Raw genomic sequence first — 24,638 nt, forward strand, 5'->3', positions numbered from 1 at the left:
CTCCATGGACTTGACAGGCCCCCTCATACTGCTGGCTCTATTGCAGGCAGCAGCGCACAGGGGTGGGGGAGGGGGGAGAGGCAGGGGAGGTGGCTCCGTGGGATGCTGGTGCAGCCTGTGTCCATGGGAAGCTCGGGTCCCTTGCAGACAGGGGCTGGTGCCACCCTGCCTGGTGTAGTCTCCTTTACGACACAGCACTGATTCATCCCCAGAGCACCATCCCTCCTGTGCCCTGAACAAGACAGGGATCCTGGGGGGGAGGGGAGGGACAGTATTTGACTAGGTAATTCGAGATCATCTCCTAAGTAGGTTGGTTGATTTTTTTAAATACAATTGTGACAGATAATATCAATGTTTATTTTTAAACATTTTTCCATTTTATCAATTTAATTTTTCATGGCTGAAGGAAGTTATGGGGGGGTCAGATAATTATTTAATGACAGTTCATGTAGAGATTCAAAAAGTTAAACTTTATAACCTTTAAAACACAACTAGCCAATATCGCACGGCAAAACAAACTAAGTAAACATTCTTAAATCAATCTGTAGTGCTCAAGCAGCATTCTTCTTACTTCGCCTATCTGCGAGTTTCTGTTCTCAACGATAGAAACATATTTTTGTTGGTTTGTGCCTGCATAGTGAAGATAATATTTATTGACATTTGCAAATAGAAATAAAATCCTTTCAAGCCTATTCATAATGCAGACATAAATACAGGGTGTGTATGTGGGGGAGAATGGGAGAACCTTAATTCTGGCATTGCTCAGATTCTGGATGCTTGACTTTGCTAACAACATTATTGATGAAACTTTTTGTAAGAATGGAAATACACACACATGTATCAATCACTTATAATAAAAGCACATCAGAAATAAATTATGGGATACATAGTATGTATTATAATTTGCTCTTGGTTGGGGAACTTAGAATATATTCCATGAGTGACCGATCCTAAACTTTATGAGAGTCTAAAAACACTTAAAACATCTGTGAGAAAGACAAAATGATATGCAGCAAAGAAATCATGAATATCAAATAATATAACCACCACAATGGTGATTGCCTCTGGATAATTATTTAAGGAGGCACTTCTTTGTACTGAGCACATTATTTGCTGCAGAAACAGCAAAGCTGTTCACTGCCTTAATAATGAAGTCCTGGATTGCAACGTCCAACACAACTTACTGAAATGAGTCGTCTTAAAAACTCACTTAAGTTACTGACACACCAAATGTTAAAGAGGAAGAGCACAATGAGAACTATTATTTTGAAGAGAAAAAAATGTCAATAGGCCACAACCACAGAATAGGGGGGACACACAAAATAACAAAGATACTCTCAGAAATACAAGAGTGTTGTTACATTATAATCCATATCCTATCTAATGTATCTTACATTTTTCACAGCCAGGCAAAATGCCCACTAACTAGTGTATTACTAAAGAGCTAAAAGGCAGATGATGTTATCTGTGCAGTCAATCAAAATGGATCCCACAGCAATTCTGTATTTCATGCAACAGAAAAATGTCACTCCAGCTTCAAACCCATACATAATCATGCCTGTTTATCAGTATGTTATATGGAAATGACTAGTTCTAGTCAGTCTGCTTCATTAGAATCTTTCACCTGTGCCCTGCTTACATGCCAATGTGAATGAAAATTGTTTCTGACTCCAAACATGTTTATTTTAACAAATGTCACCTCCCTCCACACACAAATAAGAATTTAGATTTATTTCCAACAGATCCAATCTCATTCTGCAAGAAGCAACTGACCACATGTTGGCAGATAAGAATACAGGCCAATAATGGTTGAATGTAAACAACACAAAGTGCATTTCTGAAGCAAAATCAAATGTGATTAATATATATTTCTAGTAATACTGTGGAAGTGTGAGACACATTATTCTCCTTTCCTTCATTAGGAAAAAATATCTCCCCCCCCCCCTTATTGCCATTCTGCACATTAAAATAATGATAAAATAAATGTTTATAGCTAATCTTTTGCTTTCTATTTCAATTTCACATCTTTCTTCACATGCAGCCAGTGGCATGCATGGATTCAAAATGACTACCTCTCACAACAGTAAGCCAGTTAATATGCACTGTACTTAATCAGTGAATTCAATTTCAGAAGAAAATCCTAACAATATAAAAAGACCCATTGTGTTATATAAATGGCAACCACTACAGGAACACAAGAAACATTACCTAACACTGCCAGCAAGGATATCTCATTCATGGGGAAAAGGCTGGGTACAAAATCATTTGGAATTTGTCCTTTTTAATTAAAAAAAAATCTAGAACTGACATAGTAAGCTGGAATGTGCCCACTTTTTGAACAGCAGCAGCTAGGCAAAATTCAGTACCAGAATATATGGGAAAACAGAAAAAGGCAACACAGTTAATTGTAACTAGTTCACCTGAGCTTCTCAAACAAGGTCTGAAGTGAACCCTTTGAAGCTCATCTCTAAAGAGTTCAGGGAGAGCTGTTTTCATCAATTAGCATGTACACCCATATTTTATTATCAATTTTTCACTCAGACCTGACTGTTCACTCACCTTTTTCTTCCAATAATCAACATCCAATTCTAAATTCCAAGCTCATCCCTGCTGCTCTAGAAAGGGTCTTCATCTGAATCTGTGCTCACAATAACAATTTTGCCAAGAAACCAGAAATACAAAAAAAAAAAGTCTATCTTACGAAATACAACAGTGAAGTATGCTGAGGCTGGCAGTCACGTAGTAAGGATAACAGTGCTGCAGACTTCAGCCCAGAAAACAAACATTTTTGAAAGGCACTGCCTTCTAATTCCAGTGTGCATTATGCCAATTGTGAAAACAAAAGCTGCTAAAAACAGCCTGTGCACAAGCGCACATGGGCACACACACACACACAAACACACACACACTGCATCTTGCAGGATTCTTTTGCCCCCTAAACCTCAGGGACTAAAAAAAACCATACATTCTTTTAAAAAAAGACAATTCTAGATCATGCATTGCCCTCACTTGTAATTTCTAGCTGTAGCTACTGCAGACTGGGATGGGCAAACACAGCTTGTGGTTAAAGACTTGGAGAACAAAAGAAATACTGTATGAATGACTACTGCAAAGATCAGTTAAGAACCAACAGACAATAACCGGAGTTAATGCACACATTTAATATTCTAGCACTTTAAAACTAAATACAGGGAGATCTTACCAGGATTTTTAGACGTTTGCCTGTATTCACTGGATACATGAGCTCTGCATCATTGCAAATACCCCAGCCTGTTTCAAAGACACACAGAACTGATTCTGTCTCAACCTCTGTATCTAATTTACTGTAATACAGAGGATTTTCAAAGCCATGCCTCACAACAGCTGGCTTGTTTTTGCCCACTTCTACATGACTGACAAGTTCATACAAGCTCTGTCAACTTTAACCTTGATGACTGAAGGCTTGGTTTGTATTATATGTTACATCATCAAAAACTTCTGACTTCAAGGAGAAAAGCTCAGACTTCAAAGCTTTTTTTTTTTTTTTTTGGTTTTGTTAAAAAGGCTTTCAGTGCCTTATTTTGTATTTCAATCAAGAAAATTATGTCCTGACATCAGCAACAATGATTTTCTAATTTTTCAATTTGAAGGTATAAAGTCATTCTTTCATTAATCAACTACATTTAAATGACCACTCAAATTAATTAGACATGTAAGTATCATTAAAAGCCCTCCTGCCTGAAACAAACTGTATATACAAATACTAAGACATGATTCTTCGTAGATAAAACTAAATTTTTATTTATAAATATATAAAACACACACACACACTCTAAACCTCCTTCGTCCCCCAAACTCCTATGATCAGACGATGCCATGGCTATTGCATGCATGAAGCATTAGCTGTCTATAGTTTGGCCAAACACATGCATTACATCCATCCACACAGTTTATCTGGGTTACGTTTTAGATATTTAAAGACTATCGCAATATTTTAAAAGGAAAATGCTCTTAATAAAAATCAAATACCAAATAGCCCTACACTAGCAATTTGATACACTTCCCCCACCATTCTGATACCTATGTGACAGGCACCTTAGAAATAGCAGACAGATGTTTAGTTTTTAAGATTGTTTCTTAAAGAAACAGGAACCCCGCCCCCCCGATTGTTTTGTTGACTTTTATAGCCCCAAAACTTTCAGTTTCAATTCAAGTACACAATGCCCAACATTAAGAGATTTTTGACAGTAGGCACAACTCAATCAATCCATAGTTGGTTGGCATAATGCAGTTTAATTGGTTAACAGGCTGTAACAGAACTGGTGGTCTCACAGGCAACGTCTGAGATCATGACTGTGAAATGCCTGTTTAAAAGTTTCTTATAACTCAAATTTACTGGCATAGCCATTTGATACCCTTCCTTCCCATCACACTGCAGGCTGATATAATAACTAAGGGCCCATATATTGAAAGCTGGAAACATTCTATGGGATGGCTCATAATGTGGCAGTACAGTCAGAGTGGTTAGCTAGATCGCCTCTTTATTTCGTGTATTCAGAACAAATTAACTGCCCATACCAGAACAGACAAATAGACTAGCTAGCATGGTATTCTCTCTTCAATGGTGGCTTATACCAGATAATTCAGAAGAGAAAAAAAATCCCTACACTGTTCATTTACTTTAACTGGAGCTGGGTCACGCCTGAAAAAATGATACTATATCTAAAACCTTTTAAATGTCAAAAAGCAACCAATAACAAAAAGCCCTAACTTTGATCTAATACTGCCTCAATTTTTGTAATGTGTAGTTTTTTTGTAGACACCATCATAACAAATTGAGGAGCAGATACATGAAAAATGTTATCAGAATTTAAATAAAAATTTAGGATTGTGTACTTCTCAGTGGGAGATAGTATAATTGTATTAATTAGAGAATAAACTGCTACACGCATGCTTTTCTTTTCATGAAAGCTGGCTTGTGATGAGCACCCACCTCAACACACTCACTCTGTGTCTCTGAGCCCAATTTCTTTTAAAAAAACCCAACCATTTTATGATGTCAGGACTCCATAGATACAATAACAACCCTAGAATATCAAAGGATATGCCTGTTTAAAATAGGGATGTAATCGACTTATCGGATAGTTGACACACTAGTCGACTAGTCACTTCCTCCACCTTGCTGTCTATCAGAAAGAGGCAGTTGGGGGGGGGGGTGGAGAGAAGCCAGTTCCCCCAAGCTCCAGCTCCAGCTCCGTGGAAGGGGGCAGGGCGCAGCAGTGGCGTTCCAACTTTGAAATGCATAACAGTCCCCACTGGGGCTCTTGCGCATTTCAAAGCGGAAGCACCTCATGGAGGCTGGGGCCAGCGGTGAGTCTCACTGAAATGCCACGTGGGACTTGGGGTCAGCTGGAAGAGCCCACATGGAGCCTGGGGTCAGCAGACTCCCTGCTGACACCGGGCTCCATGCGGCGTTTAAATCTTTGAAATGCACAAGAGTTCCTGCTGGGGCTCTTGAACATTTCAAAGGCGGACCGCCGCACTAGTCCTTATTGACTAATCGAATAGTCAATGGAAATGCCATTGACTATTCGATTAGTTAATCGAAATTTAACATCCCTAGTTTAAAACCTACAGAGACTTCTAAGGGGATGTTAAGGTACAGTAAATATCATCAGGCTACAAACAAAGAAAAGGGAGTTGAATTCTGACCTCACATTATGTACGCAGACAGCTATGAAGCACAGCACAGATACAGTAACTAATAGAAAATGGCAGTACCTTGGTAAGTAATTTCAATCATCACTTTATATAGAAACTGATATCCTTAAATAAAAATGCACACATTGCATTATCTTTGTTTTGCCTGTCAGTAGCATCTATGGATGCCACCCTTCTGAATTTGATTTGGACAGCTAGTTTTTAACTGCAAACTCTAGTAAAAAAGGACACCTGACAACCTTAAATGGCATTTGAATCTGAAGTCCAGTTACTGGGGGGGGTTGGAGGGGGCGCTTGATTGTTAACCTACGCCAGCCCCTGCCTTCTACCTGTAGGCAGATTCCTCGGCACAATCCAGAGAGTAACAGAGGGAGGAGGGAAGAGGAGCGAGTGACGGGGAGGGGAGAGATTTTTTTTGGGGGTGAGGGAAAGGCAGAAGAGGTTGGGCCTCTAGGGAAAAAGTGGAGAGAGGGCGGAGCTTTGAGGAGGAAGGCAGAGCAGAGGTGGGCGGGTAATGAGGCCCTGGAGTGCAGTTACCAGCTATTGGAAAGGTGACAATCCTGCTAAATATCATTTCAAATGTTTCAGTCCTGGAAGTTCTGAACTGGACTTGGAATTCTGACAATTCTCGGAATTGTACACAATGCTTGTAGGAGTGGGCGTTTGCATGTTTGCAGTTCCTAGTAGTAGCACTACGTGAATGAGCAGTTGTAATGATACCTAGAAGTGGTCTATTGCTGTTCCTATAAACACAGAAGAGAGCACTGAATACTGGAATTCAGACACTTTCTTTCTTTTCCATAGATGGTAGTAAGCAGTTTGACTAAGTATATCAATTTATTATAGTCCCAATCAAAGACGAAGCCAAGACCATAAAGTGGTTGAAAATGTCTTGGTGGATTATAAACATCTTCAGGCAAACAACATAAAATAATTATTCCATTCTGGACTGAAAATGCATAATACATAATAAAACAGGCAAATTAAAAACAAGCAATTTGACTGGTTAGTCAGACATCCTAGCTCTGTAATTTCATTTAAAAAGTATGGGGGAAAATATAATCATTATAATACTTCATCACTTTTCATGAAAGATTCAATTTAAGAGATTAGATTCACAAATAATTAGCATTCATTAGAATATATACAGAATATATACAGTAACAGTAATTAGTACAAAATACACACAAATCACTTATTACTCACAAAATAATCTAGGCAGTCTCAAATATCTGGCTATATTTTTTTCTGTTACAGAATGTAAACTGCAACCCACTTTTTTGGCAGAAAGCTCAGGTCATTTAAAGATTTAGGGTTCAACACTGCAGCTATGAAGATCTCCATTTAGTGTGGGTGACACAGGATCAGGACCATAACAATGGAATGTGTAAGAGTATCAAAGAAATTATTAAAACTTGCTGGCTAGTAAATATTTTCTTCATAGGCTATTTGGTTCGTGTTCTAAAATTAGGTACAGATTAGCCAGATTAAGCAAATTATTATTTACAAACTGGTAGTTTTTAAAACAATATTAAATCAAATTTCTTTCGAGCAATTCCACAGATAATAGGTTTAGCTGAGAGTGTGATGAATGAGACTAGTTCCCTTATCACTTAGAACTTTCACTGTAGTAATGCCATTTTTAAAAAAAAATTACAGTTTCCGCATAATAACCATTCATTACTATTCAGTGGCCATTCATAGCATGGGAATTAAACTGTCCAAATGGGAGATTTTAGTACAAAAGCCATATATGCCCTCTGCATAGTTTAAATGCCCTTTGCATCAGACAAAGAGCTGAGGGAAAGACCATGAAAGAGACCACTTTAATAAAACTTTTCTTACAATGTGGTGCAATGCTCAAAATGATATATCTGCAACAGTATGTGAAAACAGCTTACTGCTTTAAAACAGAGAAGTTATTACAGCTGGAGACCAATCATGTGATGTACATGGATTCTATGTTATATAAAGCGAGGATTGTGTTACACAGACACTGTTAAAATGCTGGCGTAGGTGTATTATTCAGAGGCTTTTGTTAGAGTTCCACAATGCTAAATGGAAAACTTTTTAGTTGTACAGAGATGCAGTAGGCCTGCAAAGGCATCTCTAGTTCTGGCTCATACTACCTCTCTCTCTCTCTCTCTCTCTCTCTCTCTCACTCACACACACACAGACGCCAACGTACACACACCATTTTAACAGCTACTGCACAATAAATACAAAATGCTACACAGAATTAAAACCACCCAGCAGATGATTACTTAAACCAATAAAGCACTGAATTTTCATAATATAAAGTTCATGGGGTGGGAAAATATTAATGAACACATATTCTACCTAGCACAAATGAGTTGCTGACCACAGGGGACATGCGTAGCTATACTTATATTGTATGAGCATTTGCTAAACTAAGAAATTATCTTCCACTAAGACATTCTGTTATTTAGAATCTCTATATACTTAAAATGAGGAAAATCAGTAGACTTTAAAAAAAAACCTTTTTGTATACACTTTGTTCTTAATTTACAGTTAAAAACAGGATGCAAAAGCTGTTTTGTATTAAATTACTTTAGGCACATAACACTTGTTTTGAAACTTGGTTGCCAAATGCAACTTAGCAGCTGTAGTTTCAATTATTTATTTCAACAGCATCCAGAGGCTCCAAATCAGGATCAGGTCCCAACTGTGCTAGGCATTCAAACGTTTGAATTATTTAAGATTATTGGAAAGGAGCTTGAAAGAATTGTGCTGTTGTTCTCCAATTATAGGAATTCACTTCCCAATTAAAAGTGGTGAGGAGTAAATTTGCATTGAGAGCCCTTTATCTGTTTTATATTCAGTACCTTTATCTTTAACTCTGACTTATTGTACTACTGTATTTCAGCAACTTACAGTAGTTGCCACGTGTAGTCCTGATACACTCCTTTAGGAAACTCAAACACTTACTATTCTTTAAAAACATTTACATCATGAATATTAAGATTGGATCTCTTCCTGAACCCTCTTAAGATGACTCTGCTGGCACTTAAGAAAATAAAATAAATTGGAAACTAGGTAATTTCTTCAAAAGGTCTACTCCACAGTCAGAAATCTTAGCCCAAGTAACTGTTATATTGTATATGAGAGGATAAAAAGGCACAGCATAGTGTTCTTGAAGATCAGCCGAAGTTTACCTCAACTTCTATTTTGAGTTAGCAAAAGACCAGCTCATTCACTTATAGTCCTCAAAGTGTTTAAGCTTTGGAGCCAAAAAAATATGGCATACCTACCTTAGAATGCAATTCTGCTCAACAGTGTTAGTTTTGTTTGTTAGTTCTCCATCTTCTCCTAAATCCTCAGCTGGCCTCCTTATTTCAACTGTGACTTCCTGCAAAGGGTTTATAACATATTAAGACACCAAGTCATCAAATTTCAGCCTTCTGAAAATCTATTATTATGGAACCTCTTATTTGTGGGTTTGCTCTGCTTAAGCATATGTAAAGTCAGTAACATAGCATGTCTTATGTTGGTTTGGCTTCAGGGCCGTATAGCATGCCATGTGACATCTTCTATGGCAACACAAACCTTGCTCTGCTCATGTTACTAATTTATCTCACTGGTCTAGAGGAAACATTTAAATATAATATTTAAAAACTTAGCAGCTTCTATTTGCCAAAACCAAATATTGTAAAAAGTATTGTAAGAAACATATCATTATTAGCATTTTAGTACATGCAAGCATCTGAGGGCTTCTGAACTTTCTGTGTGTTTCTGTTTCTCGGAAAAACACTTAACATTGAACTTCCAGAATTTTATTATCTCAGTATCTTCAAACAACCACATACAAAGTCTAACACTGTATTAGAAACTTGGAGTTCATGGGAAATACAATTGCACTGGGCCCTCAAGCCAACTAAATTACATATGTGAAACATGTAAAAGACCTTACATTTACTTTAAATCTCATCTGTGTTGTTATATCTATATATCTACAATGCACACAGTACTGTACTGTCCCAATGAGGTTCTGTGGATTTTTTTGGGATGGGAGAGAAAGATGCATTTGTTTTGTGCCATTCCAAGTTGCCTCCACTCAACTTGATACTAACAAAACAAATGCACGTATATTACAGGATTATTTCTACTGCTGGATAGGCAATAAAAGATGGAGTAATTTAGCTATTTCTGTCTTCTTCAGAATAAAAATTCTGCTTTTGGACACAGTCACTTGTAAGCTACAGCTCTGGAGATTTTATATACAGGTAACTCTTCCCCACATCACTCCAAAAGTCCTAGTGAAGTTTTTTGTTAAAACTAAAACCAAACTATGGATCAGGTGAGTTTTTCCCTAAAGAACCTCTTGTCTTGTCAAACTGCTTTTTGAAGTCTGACACCTGGATTTTTATCCCCAGGCAGAAGGAAACTGGAACATAGGAAATTAGATATGAAGGGGAAAGGAGGAAGACTGTTATAAACATGTGATACCCTAATTTTTTCAACTTTAATATTGTATATTTGCAGACAAGGCTTTTCAGGTCAAAAAGAGGGTGCCTTTCTCCTTCAGTAGCTTTACATGTGACACGAGGCAAGCTTGAAGCTTGAATATACTTTTAAAATAACAATCTCACAAGGGTTAGTCACTGAGGGTACGTCTACACTACAGCGCTAGTTCGAACTAACTTAGTTCGAATTAGTTAATTCGAACTAAGCTAGTTCGAACTAGCGCATCTAGAACTAAAAACTAGTTCGAACTAGCGTTTTGCTAGTTCGAACTAGTAAGTCCACATTGAGTGGACTCTGAACAGGGCTTAAGGATGGCCGGAAGCAGTGCCGGCAGGGCATAAAAGGAGGACTTAGAGCATGGAGATGCTGTCTCAGGCTAGCCGAGGGCTGCGCTTAAAGGGTCCCGACCCCCACCCCGGACACACAGTTCTAAGGGGTGCCCCGCTTGCAAAGAAGTTCTGGCTTGGAGTGCCCTGAGTGCCCACACTGGGCACATCACACCACTCGGCCATCAGCCCGGCTGCACTTGCCGCAGGCTGCCATCTGGGGAGAGGGAGTAATTGGGGGGCTGCAGGAGAGCTTCCACCCCCAGAAGCCCGCAGAGCCAGCCCAGTCCTCCCCATCGGGGGCTCGTACACCATTCCTCCCTCACCTCCTTCCACTTACCCTTCCCTAGCCCCCCTTCTTATTGATGTACAAAATAAAGATAACGTTTCTTCCAACATTGACTCTGTCTTTATTGAACAAAACTGGGGGAGACTGGGAAAAGGAGGTGGGAGAGGGGAAGAGAAAGGCTGGGAGAGGGGAGGGCAACTAACATGATCAGGGGTTGGGAACAGGTCCCAGATGAAGAAAGGCTACAGAGACTGGGTCTGTTCAGCTTAGAAAAGAGGAGATGGAGCGGGGACAGGATAGAGGTCTCTAAAAGCAGGGGTTGGGTGGAGAGGGTGCATTCAGAAAAGTTCTTCCTGAGTTCCCATAAAGAAGGACTAGAGGACACCAAAGGAAAGGAATGGGTAGCAGGCTTGAAACTAGTAAGAGAAAGTTGTTGTTCTTGACAAAGCAAATAGTTAACCTGTGGAACTCCTTGCTGCAGGAGGCTGTGAAGGCTACAACTAGAACAGAGTTTAAAGGGAAGTGAGATCAAGTCATGGAGGTTGGGTCCATGGAGTCCTATTAGCCAGAGGGTAGGAGTGGTGTCCCTGCCCAAAGTTTGTGGAAGGCTGGAGAGGGATGGCACGAGACAAATGGCTTGGTCATTGTCTTCGGTCCATCCCCTCCAGGGTCCCTAGGGTTGGCCGCTGTCGGCAGACAGGCTACTGGGCTAGATGGACCTTTGGTCTGACCCAGTACGGCCATTGTAAGCTCAGGGCTCAGTGTCGGGGGTCTCAGTGGACCCCCTTGATTTTCATGCACACCTGGTCCTGGGTGGCCAGGCTGGCAGCTCTCCTGCCCTAGACGGCCACTTTCCTGTGCCTAGTGCGGAGATCGTGGACGAGGTCCACGATGTCCGCACTAGCCCAGGAAGGTGCCCGCCTCTTGCGGTCCAGGGCAAGCTCCCGGGAGCCGCCAGCCTGGTCCCGGCAAGAGGGGGTGGGCTGGGGGGCATCGGGTGGGTGGCTCTGTGCCGTGCCAGGTGCAGGGTCTGCTAGCTGGGTGCTGGCAGGCTTGCACCTGGCACGGGCACCGTAGCCAGCCCGTGCCCCTTTAAGGGGTCCGGGGCCAGGAGGGGGGCATAGAGTTTCCCTGGTGTTGGCCAGAGTGGCCACCAGGGAAACCTGGGGAGGGCTAGCCTCCCACTAGTTCGAACTAAAGGGCTACACAGCCCTTAGTTCGAACTAGCTAGTTCGAACTAGGCGTTAGTCCTCGTAAAATGAGGTTTACCTAGTTCGAACTAAGCGCTCCACTAGTTCGATTCAAATTCGAACTAACGGAGCGCTAGTGTAGCACCTATTAAAGTTAGTTCGAACTAACGTCCGTTAGTTCGAACTAACTTTGTAGTGTAGACATACCCTGAGGGTATGTCTACACTACAAAGTTAGTTCGAACTAACAGACGTTAGTTCGAACTAATTTTCCTAGGCGCTACACTAGCGCTCCGTTAGTTCGAACTAATTCGAACTAACGGAGCGCTTAGTTCAAACTAGGTAAACCTCATTTTACGAGGACTAACGCCTAGTTCGAACTAGCTAGTTCGAACTAAGGGCTGTGTAGCCCTTTAGTTCGAACTAGTGGGAGGCTAGCCCTCCCCAGGTTTCCCTGGTGGCCACTCTGGCCAACACCAGGGAAACTCTATGCCCCCCTCCTGGCCCCGGACCCCTTAAAGGGGCACGGGCTGGCTACGGTGCCCGTGCCAGGTGCAAGCCTGCCAGCACCCAGCTAGCAGACCCTGCACCTGGCACGGCACAGAGCCACCCACCCGATGCCCCCCAGCCCACCCCCTCTTGCCGGGACCAGGCTGGCGGCTCCCGAGAGCTTGCCCTGGACCGCAAGAGGCGGGCGCCCGCCTGGGCTAGTGCGGACATCGTGGACCTCGTCCACGATCTCCGCACTAGGCACAGGAAAGTGGCCGGCTAAGGCAGGAGAGCTGCCAGCCTGGCCACCCAGGAGCAGGTGTGCATGAAAATCAAGGGGATCCACTGAGACCCCCGACCCTGAGCCCTGAGCTTACAATGGCCGTCCTGGGTCAGACCAAAGGTCCATCTAGCCCAGTAGCCTGTCTGCCGACAGCGGCCAACCCTAGGAATCCTGGAGGGGATGGACCGAAGACAGTGACCAAGCCATTTGTCTCGTGCCATCCCTCTCCAGCCTTCCACAAACCTTGAGCAGGGACACCACTCCTACCCCCTGGCTAATACCACTCCATGGACCCAACCTCCATGACTTGATCTCACTTCCCTTTAAACTCTGTTCCAGTTCTAGCCTTCACAGCCTCCTGCAGCAAGGAGTTCCACAGGTTAACTATTTGCTTTGTCAAGAACAACAACTTTCTCTTACTAGTTTCAAGCCTGCTACCCATTCCTTTCCTTTGGTGTCCTCTAGTCCTTCTTTATGGGAACTCAGGAAGAACTTTTCTGAATGCACCCTCTCCACCCAACCCCTGCTTTTAGAGACCTCTATCCTGTCCCCCCTCCGTCTCCTCTTTTCTAAGCTGAACAGTCCCAGTCTCTGTAGCCTTTCTTCATCTGGGACCTGTTCCCAACCCCTGATCATGTTAGTTGCCCTCCCCTCTCCCAGCCTTTCTCTTCCCCTCTCCCACCTCCTTTTCCCAGTCTCCCCCAGTTTTGTTCAATAAAGACAGAGTCAATGTTGGAAGAAACGTTATCTTTATTTTGTACATCAATAAGAAGGGGGGCTAGGGAAGGGTAAGTGGAAGAAGGTGAGGGAGGAATGGGGCACGGGCCCCCGATGGGGAGGACTGGGCTGGCTCTGCTGGCTTCTGGGGGTGGAAGCTCTCCTGCAGCCCCCCAATTGCCCCCTCTCCCCAGATGGCAGCCTGCGGCAAGTGCAGCTGGTCTGATGGCCGAGTGCTGTGATGTGCCCAGTGTGGGCACTCAGGGCAGTCCAAACCAGGACTGCTTTGCAAGCGGGGCACCCCTGAGAACTGTCTGTCCGGGGTGAGGGTTGGGTCCCTTTAAGCACAGCCCTCGGCTAGCCTGAGACAGCAGCTCCACGCTCTAAGTCCTAATCTGATGCCCTGCCGGCACTGCTTCCGGCCATCCTTAACCTCGGTTCAGGGTCCACTCAGGGTGGACATGCTAGTTTGAATTAGCAAAATGCTAATTCGAACTAGTTTTTAAGTCTAAATGCGCTAATTCGAATTAGCTTAGTTCGAATTAACTAATTCGAACTAAGTTAATTTGAATTAGTGCTATAGTGTAGACATACCCTGAGAGAGTCAAATAATGGTCGGGATTAGATGGTAATTATTTAATGACAATAGATAAAGAGGTTAAAACACATGTTTTTAGCCATTAAACCACAAATGCCAACATCAAAATATACCAAATATCCGCAAATCAAACTCTAAAAAAATTCTCAAGCAGCATTTTTCTTACTTTAAATTTCTTTTGTCATCAATGGAAATCTCTTTTTTGTTGGTTTGTGTGTATCCAGTGAAATAGACACTTATGTAGATTTACTACTAAAAACAGAATCTGCACAAGCTATCTATTTTAAAATGATGATCAAATTAATCAGTTTCTCTCCTCTTCCGTCATGCCAGTTACAATAGAAAAGTGACTTAACTGTTTAGCTCAGTGTATTTTGTCCCATGCTGAACTACTAATGCATCAAAAATGAGAAACCTTTTTATATGAGCTACCTGTAACAATATAATAACAATACTTTGTCTATGTTCTTTGACTATACTTGAACAGTTACACACACAATAACTTTTTTATTTCCTCTCTGTCACATTTTAAGGTAATTAAGAAGGGAATACAAAATCCTCTTACCTGTTTGTAGAAATCAGTAGAAGGAGATGACCTGGATCTCTCATGTGCGTACTGAGGATTCCCTTGCTGCTCATGGCTTACATCAAGGATGTTATCAGCTGAATGGTACTTTCCTGAACTCCTTGGCTCTAGAGGTTTTCTCTGCTCTTTCCAGGATGCCTGATATTCTGCAAAAGTTCCCAACCTCTGAGGCTGTTCCATTTTCATCACTTTGTCTGAAGATTTATGAGCTAGGTAATGGACATTATCTTTTGTAGCTCGTGTACTTTCAATTCCAAAAGAGGCTGCCCGAACCCTTCTGTCATACCATGGTGCCTCACCCTCATGTCCATGAGCTTTCTTATCAGACCGCTCAGGCAGACTGTAGGGAGTTTGTTTCTGTGCAGACTTACGATACGTGGGTTTACTCGTTTCTTCAAAGAACTTCCACTTATCTGCAAAAGAGCCCAGGGCTTCATTGGATGTATTTGGGCGGCAGTGGGAATGGCAGTCATCTTCAGACACCCCCACTTCATTCATCTTTTCTGGTTCAGAGTAAGACTTCAGTTTTTGTTCTGCTGTGAACCTCTTCCTAGCGCCAATGCGGGAAATATGATGAGTGCCACTCCCTGATGAGTTTGGTTTAGCCTGCATAGCCTCAAGAAATTCTGACACATCTTCAGAAACCCACGCCAATGAAGAGTTGCAATTATTTGTCTTCCGTTCCGGTGATCTGGGTAGATAATCAACAGGGCTAGGTTCCAAATCCCGCCGTTTGAAAGAAGTAGCCTTCAGGACCCTGGCTTGAGCCTCCTTCAGGTGATCTGTGTAGGAACTGGTAAAAGAGCTCTCCGAAGGTGTGTTTAAGTTCTCCACTGAATCTGGTTTCCAGTTTTCAGTGTACTCTTCTGTTTCACTCGACCCTACTAAGGTAGCAGTGCTTTTGCTTTTCTGCAGCTTGGCTCGCCTCATTTGGATCTCATTTCTCAGGGTTGTTGCAAAGCGATCACTCCTGCGGGTCTGCTTAGCCATATGAGTATCAAAGGCGGGCTGTCTCTCCATTCCAGGTTCCAAGCAGTTGCCAGACTGGCTTTTTCCTTCCTGGGCTAAGGAATGTAAGATGGGGGTCTTCTGAGCAGAAATCTTACTACACTCTTCTGGTTGCCCCCTCATATCTTTTTGGGTAGCTCTGTGTTCAGTGACAGGGACACAGCTCTTTGCACACTCCTGCTGGTTGGCATTTTCTTCCAAACTGCCATCAAAGCTTTTTTTTTTTAGCAGCTTTTTTAGTATAACTTATTTTTTTAGGCTCTTCCACTAGAGTAGACTTAACATCTCCTCCATTGTCTACTATGTAGTGTCCACTCTTCTCATGCCCTTCTAGCAAAGGCTCGACCAGTTGTTGTGGTAAATAGTATTTTGGTTTTTGGACCATTGTGACTACTGCAGGATTTTCATTAGATCCATCAGCCCCTATTCCAGATTTCCAACATTCATCCTTAAGCTGTACTGGCCTTGAGCTTCCCTGGGCAGGCTGTTTTGCTGTGACGCAATAATAACGATTCTGCACAGTGTTGTCCAACTTCTGTTCAGCAGCACTGTTACTAGCAGAAGTGTTGAGCATTCTAGCTTGATTTGGACTGTAGCAGTGAAAGTGATTGGCAGGTAGCTCTTTATTGTCCCCATAAGAGGAAACATGCCGGTGCTCTTTAGGTGAAGTCGAAGCTCTTGCATGGTGAAAGAAAGTGCTTTCATCGCTGTATTGGCGCTGGTGGTGGTAACCGTAAGCAGGCTGTGCAAACCGAACATCAGTGCTGGACAAAGAGGACTGCAGTCTGTTAGCATTTCCTGAATTGTTGTGATACCTTTCACCAGCAGAGGACAAATTGTAGTCCAGACTAGTGTCAGATTTATAGTTGGAATTATTGATCCTCTTTCCATCTGCACATCTGTCACTTGTCCGAACAGGTCTTCTTGGTTGTTCTGCAGTTTCTGATTTCCAGTCCCTCCTGTGCTGAGACTGGTTCAGAGCTGTAAAGTGCTGAGTGCTGGCCTCCTCCGAGTACACTGAACCATGGGCCTTCTCGTGGCCTTTGGTAATAGCAAAGCTGTCACTACGGAGAGGTGGTAGTGGTGGAGGAGGGGAGGATGATTTTTTTTCAGGAACATGCCAAATAGGTCCAACTCTTGATCTTCCACTGCCAGAAGGCTTGGAGTCCGGCTGTTCCTCCAGTCTAGGACTCTTGCTAGTCTCATATTGAATGGGAAGTGGCAAGAATCCAGGTTTGTCCTCCAGCCCACTGTTATTCATGAACTGGCCAGCCTTGCTGTTTCCATGCTTTGCAGTGTCCCAGTGGCCTACTTTGTACAGCATGTTCTCCACTGAAGCAGCATCCATGTTGGACAGAGTGTGATCAGGGGTACTCGAACTAGTAGAGAAAGAGCCATAGGCAGAATCCCGCTTGCTTTGGTTCCCTAGATGATCAATGCTGTTGTTGGACTTCGCATATTGGGATGTTTGGAGAGAGTGATCCCAGCTGTCCATACTTCCCAGGGAACTGAATCGTTCAGATGTGCGATGCAGATTTGACTGATCCCATGAGTTGGACAGGTCATGAGAGGAGGAGCTGAAACAGAAGAACAGACAATACCATCAGCTGTAAGTTAATATAGCTATAGTAATTAAGCTGATTTTAAACAGGGGAGTTGGTACAATCCATCCACATAGCAATTATCAGAGAGAAACATGAGCATGTCTCCTAGTGGTTTATCTTTCTCTCTCCTCCACAATTAACTTTGCACCTGAATTTCAGCAACCGTGTCTTAAGTTTATCTTCCTGCACAACAGGCATAATGAGGTATAAGTAAATTTACTTCTCCGAGAAACACCCCTTGTGTAAGATCATGCTGACATTCAAAGAAAAGTCTGACATCCCTCTTTTATCCCCTTCTCTTGATACCAAACCTCAACATTTCACATTTACTTTCTCTCAAACTACCAGCAATCCTATCCCCTCTCACCCCATTGCCTTCTCCTCTTTCTTGCTCCTCCTCCCTTGCCTGTTTCCTTCACAAAATGTCACCCTCAGTCCCACCTGCTTCTCCACACAGAGCTCCACCCTTCACTTCTAAAGTACAATGTGCTGCTTGGAACCACTATCACCAATCCCTCAGTTAGCATGTACCCTCCCTCTATGTACCCTCTCCCTTTCAACACAAAGGTTTCAACTACCACCGTTTTGTCAGTAACTTGCAAATCTATCACACCGCTTCACTCCCTCCTCCTCATCCTGCAACTCAGCACAGCTTTTCCAACATCTCTTCCTAGGAGTTCTGCTGTCAACTTCAGTTTAACATGGCCAGTGCTCAACTCCTGGCCTTTCCTCCCAAAAATTGTCTGCTCTCCCTGTCTGTCATGGGTAACACAACCACCATCTTCCAAGTCACTCAGGCCTTCAGCATTGCCCTCTCTCTTACTCTTCAGACTGCTCCCAAAGTTTGCTGCTTCTTCCTTTATAACCTCGCATTTTGCCCAGCTGGAATTTTTACCAAGGCTCGTGTTTCTTACATTGGTCACTGTTATCTCCTCCCCTCTGACTCCGTGACATCAACTCTAATCCACACAAAACACAGCTACTAAGTTTATCTTCCTGCCCACTGCTCTGACCACATCTTTGACCTCTAATATTAGCTCTTCATGCTTCCCTGCAATTAATTCAATGAATTCCTTGAATTCAAGGTCCTTCACAACTTTTCCCATCCCTACCTTTCCACTTGCCATTTATCACATTGCTTTCCATACCTCTGCCACTTGGCATCATCAGCACATTTATATTTGTGCCTTCTTCCACCTAGGTTGTCCCCCTAGAATCAAACAGAGAGGCTATTGCCTTGTCCTCCTTTAAATTGCTTCTCAAGACAATTTTCTGCCACAATGTCGAGAAGAAGTAAGCTATTCTACAATGGCTGTTTGATGATCAGACAAGGATAGATGACAGTTAAGCCATGCTAGTTTTTAATAGCAAAATTTACATGATATAAACCAAACTGTATATATTGGACTGTATCTATTTCTCCCACACTTGGTTACTTTTCTTGAGATAAGGAACTACACACATGTTTGTACCAGCCCCAGTATAGCAGAGCCCCAGTCCTGGCTGGATGCTATTGTAATACATCTATTAGAATAAAAGTAATTATGGAAAATTGGTCTGAAATCAACAAGATGAAATTCAATAGAGACAAACACAAAGTATCACTCTTAAGAAGGAAAAATCAAATGTACAATTACAAAAGAGGGAACAACTGGCTAAGTAGCTGAAAAGGCTCTGGAGGTTGCAATGGATCACAAATTGACTATGAGTTAACAATATGATTCAGTTATGAAAAAGGCTAATTTCAACAGGAATGTCACATGTATGAGCCAGGAAGTAACTGTCCTGCTCAACTCAGCACTGGTGAGGCTCTGATGAAGTACTGTGTCCAAATCTGGGTACCACAAAAGATGTGAACAAATTAGAGAGAGAGTCCAGAAGAGAGCAACAGAAAACACACACACACACACACACACACACACACACAGAAAACCTGATTTATGTGGAAAGGATTAAAAACGTTTACTTTTGAGGAACGAAGACTAAGGGGGGGGGGCTTGCTAATAGTCTTCATATATGTTAAGGCTGTTGTAAAGAGGAGATTACCGTAAAATCTCAAGTAAAATGCATACTTTTTTTCCGGGTTATTTAGCGTCAAAGTAGGGGTGCGCATTATACATAGGAGCTATATTTTAAAGTTTTATTTTGGCAGAAGTCGATGAGCCTGTAAGTAGCCCCAGGCTGGGGAACTCCCCCTCCCCTCCGCAGAGAAACTTTCCCACTACAGCACCCTGTCAGGCTCCCAGACAAGGCAAGGAGTCAGCAGTGCTGCCAGGCTGCAGCGCCCTGGCTCGCTGCCTGCCTGATGCTCCTTCAGGCTGCGCCCGGGGGTCCCCATGGCAGGCGCAAGCTCGGCGTGGCGTGCGGGCAGTTGCCTGGGAGCACTGGGGTCAGGTTTCAAACTCTGCCGCTGGCTCCCCGGGCTGCGTGCGTGTTTCCCAGCGAGCCTGCAGGTGGGAGTGGCACATCCCTCCCTCCCGCTCTTCTGCAGCTTGGGGCCACCTCCTGGAAGCGGGTGAGGCTGGGCTTGGTGCTGGCGGGTCGGCTCCTGGCCTTTTTAAAGGAAAATGTCTGAGGTAAGCTCGATGTATAATGGGGTGCATATTACATATAGGAGTTCAGTTTTTTTCATTATCCTAAGTTTCAAAAGTTGGGGTGCGCATTATACTCGAGATTTTACGGTAATTGTATTTCACATATACTGAAGGCATGATAAGAAGTAATGAAAAAGGGATGTTTATCTTAGGTATTGGGAAAACCTTCTTCACTATAAGGATAGTTAAACTTTATCATAGGCTTCTAAGGGAGGTTGTGGAACCCCATCGCTGGAGGTTAAAAAAACCAGTTTGCACAGACACCTGTCAAAAAAGATCATGGGCTGGGCTGAACTTGATGATCTTTCAATGCTCCTTGAAGCCCTAACTTTCTATGTATTATAAGCTTTGAGATTCTTCAATGAAAGGCACTACAGAAGTTCAGAAGGAAGAACAAATATACCTACGTGCGTATATAGCAGAGTGAAATTAACCCAGACTCTGGCCAGATTTTGCAATGCTTCTCAGAATCCCAGAATTTTGACAACAAAACTGTAAAAAAAAGCCCTGTCAATTTGTAGAAACGCTTAGGAAAGCGAAGAGTAGGAGCAGAGGCAGGCACTTAAGTGAAGAACAGGCTAAAATAGCAGAGATGACTAGGTTCCCTGCTTCTCCTCACAAAGTGAGAGGGCAGAGGAGATGTGCGATATAGGAGATCTACTCTATTTTTCCATAACAATAAAGCTGTGGATGAGAAGCCAAAGACCTCCCTACACTCTGAGGGAGCTAAGCAGCATGGGGGGGAGGGGGGGGGGAGGGAGAGAAAGAAGGTTCCTTCTTTTTCTTTCCAGTAGCTAGAGAGATGAAGTGTCAAACTTATCAGACATTGCTAGTCAAAGACTGATATTGAAGTGAATGATTTCTCACACAAAAGACAGTACCTTGATAGAAATTCCAGCAGTTACACTTCTCTATAACTGCAACTACTAAATAAAGTGTCTGTCAAACTTTTGTAACACATGCAGGCACACAGTGGAAGCTAATGGTGAAATTACACAGCTTAATGGACACTCTTGTATAATTTAGATAGAACAGAATTCCTCTCTTTATCCAGAAGTTTAAATGAAAATGAACACCCCTTTTTAGGTGCCAGGCAAAACGAGAGGATGCATCATCAAGAGGTAGACAAATATAATTTGTAACAGTCCCTCTGCCAAGAAAATGTTCTAATGTGAAGATGTGGGGGGAGCATCACAATGGTAGGGATTTTTTATAATAAAAATTAGTGTCTGTATTACTTTAAGGGCTGAATGCAGCTATTTAAAAAAACAACAGGGAGCATTTAGAAAGATCTTATTATAGATTCATAAGACTAAATGCTAAAGTAAGGAGGAAAGGGGCTGTATCACAAGGTATTAGGGAGTTATGATGGAGAATGTTCAGCAATAAAGTACAGAAACCCAAGACAGCTTTGTTACTTAGGAATGTATCCCAGAATAACTTCCTCTAATTCCTAGCATAACTATGCTGCAAAGGGGAAATAATTGAGAGGAAAGTAACATTTTTATGAGGTTTGTTGCTAAAAGAGTGTAATTTATGAGGAGGAAACTAATAGATCATAGCATGCTCTACTAAAAAAATGCAAAGTTTAACGACCAAGACAAGGAAGCCAGGACTTCCATTACAGGGTTGAATGAGACCTGACAAATGTAAGTATTTTAACTATAGAAGGAGACAGCCATTTACTTTCCATTTTCTACTTGCTATGAACAAACATGTACTGTCGTGGAGATCAGATTATAGGAAGCAATTTCACTAATGGAACACCCAATATCTTAATGTCTAATAAAACAAAAATGCTTGTCCCCTCTAGCGAAGGTTTATATTGCTTTTCAAAAAATCCTGCATTCAAACAATAGCTCTGGCATTTTTCCATTTTACTGAAGATATTAGTGCATTTAGTATATCTTTCCTGCTGCCCTTAAAAAGATTTATGACACTAAAAAAAGTGGATGTTGAAAAGAAAAGCACAGCAAGAAGAAAAATAGCTTTCAGCTGCCTTTTATTTACATACATACTTAATACAATATATTTCTGAACTATACTATTAGTAGTTCTTCACTCACTTGTTGCCATATTGGGAATTCTCAATATTATCTTCACATTTTAAAACAATTTACAATATCAATGAACTCAAAAGATTGCAAATTCACGGTTTACAATCCCGAACAATATGAAGCACATTATTGTTCTCTTACCGTCAGAGCTTGGTACGTGCAGCTTAAACAGAAACTCACCTTGCATGATACCGGGAGTGCCAGGAAGGGCAGGCATTGGTTGAGGAGTGCTGTGACGTGGCTGGCTCAGGCTGATTCTCAGTGAATTTGGTTGCATGCCAGGAGTGGGGCCTGCAGGCTAGGTCATTTCTTCTGAAATGAAAGAGAGCACTTACTTTTAATGCAGATCTCCTAATAAGGTGGCATGCAGTGAAAGACACTGGGCAGCAAATCTAATTAACTTGAGACAGACAATACAGATGCAAAGTAAGTTTAAATTGCAATGTGCTATGCAATGCTCTACAAGTCAGTTTTGAAAAGATGCTAGGTTGCCTTCAAAAAACTTGACATGCAAACAATGAATCATTAATTCTATGCAAGGTTTGTATTTTTAAGACAGTAAATAAGTACTTAGAATTCATTCAGAACTCTAACTGTTCAAAGGGCTAGGGAGTTTTATGTCTCATTTTATAGCATAGCAACTCTAAGATTTTGTAAAGTTTGTTGCGTAGGTGTGTATGTGGGAAAGACTGTGGATTAAAAAAAAAAAAAAAAGAGATGAGGGACTGAAGGAAGGACAAAACCATGGATATTTTCATTTGATCCCAGGTTGTAAGGGTGACAGAAGCCTGACTTCTAACACACATCCAGTTCTGCTCTAGCATTCAAATACCTCAGAGCATCTGAAATAAACTGAAGTTTAAAGCTGTGTATCTGAAGTGTGCACCCAAGTAAAATCACTTACCTGTCAAATGTGCTAAAGAACAGCAGTTCCCATAGAAATCAATAGGAAATGTGGGCATTCTGCACCATTGAAAGTCAGATAATTTATCTAACAATATGTAGACAATATTCAACTTGTCTAAATATTGATTCAGATGCATAACTTTAGACATTCAAGTCCAAAACACCTAATTAATCACCTAAGAAATTCTAGACCCCCCTATTTACCAATTTAAGTAGTAAGTAGATTTTTGTCTTACTGAATCATTCTGTGAAACCATTTTCAACCTTAGTGCTTACATCCTATGACATCTTGAAAATTAATACTAATACTAGTACTACTAATAATGTCCTTAAGTGGAAGTGCAAATTATTATAATTAATGCTTACAACGCTCCTGTGATGTAGGTAAATATTATTGGCTGAAATTTCAGAGATAGTTTAGGTCATTCAAGACTCAACCCTTTTCAAAAGTGGCTGAGGCACTTTTAAGCCTAGGCCGTATTGAAAGTAGGGATGTAAAATAGGGATGTTAAAAGGTGGGTAATTGGATAAACATGTAACTCCTGAAAATCTCAGCAGTTATGTGGTTACCTGCATCTGCAGTGAGGGGTGCACACCGACTCTCATCTGCAGTCACGATCCCAGGGAGCTGGCTGCCGACCCCGCACTGCTGCCTTTGATACAGAGGCAGCAGCATGGGATGGCTAACCATTTACAGTAAACTTCCGATAATCCAGCACCTTTAGGACCCCGGGGGTGCCGGATTATCAGATATGCCGGACTATCAGAAGGGGGGGCTATGAGGGGTCTGGAGTGGGGTGGGAGGGGATGCCCAGGCCCCTCATAGCTCCCCCTTACGATAGTCCAGCTCTGCCGCAGCAGCTGAATCGGGGATGCCTGCAATACAGCAGCTGGGGTGCTGCCGGGTTGGTCCCGCAGTGCCAAGGGGCGGCGCTACGGCACCAACCCAGCAGCACTCCAGCTGCTCTTGGGGACGCCTGGGACAGAGCAGCTGGGGTACTGCCCGGTTGGTCCTGTAGTGCTGCCCCTCGGGGCTGCGGGACCAACCCGGCAGCACCCCAGCTGCTCTTGGGGACGCCTGGGGCAGAGCAGCTGGAGTGCTGCCGGGTTGGTCCCGCAGCACTAAAGGACAGCGCTGTGGGACCAATCCGGCAGGACCCCACCTGCTCTGCCCCAGGGGTCCCCGATTCAGCCGCTGCTGAAAACAGATCAGTGGCTGATTCCAGGAAGCCCGGGGCAGAGCTGCGAGACCAACCCCGCAGCATCCCAGCTGCTCTGCCCCAGGCGTCCGGATTCAGCCTGCTGGTGAAACTGACGCTGCTGGTCAGTTTCAGCGGCGGCTGAATCCCAACGCCTGGGACAAAGCAGCTGGGGTGCTGCCGGGTTGGTCCCGCAGCGCCACCCCTAGGCACTATGGGACCAACCCGGCAGCACCCCAGCTGCTCTGCCCCAGGGGTCCCCAAGTCAGCCGCTGCTGAAACAGATCAGCAGCTGCTCTGCCCCGGGCTTCCCGGAATCAGCCGCTGATCTGTTTCAGCAGCGGCTGAATCGGCGACCTCTGGGGCACAGCAGGTGGGGTCCTGCCGGGTTGGTCCCGCAGCGCCGTCCTTTGGCGCTGCGGGACCAACCCAGCAGCACTCCAGCTGCTCTGCCCCAGGCATCCCCAAGAGCAGCTGGGGTGCTGCCGGGTTGGTCCCGCAGCCCCGAGGGGCAGCGCTACGAGACCAACCCGGCAGCACCCCAGCTGCTCTGCTCCCAGCTTCCCCGATTCAGCTGCTGGTCAGTTTCAGCAGCAGCTGAATGGGGG

The 24,638-nt window shown here is 43.1% G+C and overlaps 1 protein-coding gene across 4 annotated transcripts in view; it reads right to left on the bottom strand.

The window, feature by feature from the left end:
• Positions 1-24,638, bottom strand: part of SHROOM2 (shroom family member 2) — a 186,634-nt gene that overhangs the window by 35,992 nt on the left and 126,004 nt on the right. For 2 of the 4 annotated variants that reach the window (XM_006120197.4, XM_006120195.4), the window contains exons 3-5: positions 22,106-22,237; positions 14,642-17,247; positions 8,973-9,070 (exon numbers count right to left, since the gene is read on the bottom strand). The exons of 1 other annotated variant lie outside the window; for it this stretch is intronic. In XM_006120197.4, coding sequence (XP_006120259.3) covers positions 8,973-9,070; positions 14,642-15,793 — 1,250 coding nt within the window. In that variant the 5' untranslated portion in view covers positions 15,794-17,247; positions 22,106-22,237. The remainder of the gene's footprint in view (positions 1-8,972; positions 9,071-14,641; positions 17,248-22,105; positions 22,238-24,638) is intronic. One more of the 4 variants, XM_006120196.4, reaches the window with a different exon arrangement.

This window comes from Pelodiscus sinensis, chromosome 1, assembly GCF_052426305.1.
Source record: "Pelodiscus sinensis isolate ZL-2025 chromosome 1, ASM5242630v1, whole genome shotgun sequence".
Classification (NCBI taxonomy): Eukaryota; Metazoa; Chordata; order Testudines; family Trionychidae; genus Pelodiscus; species Pelodiscus sinensis.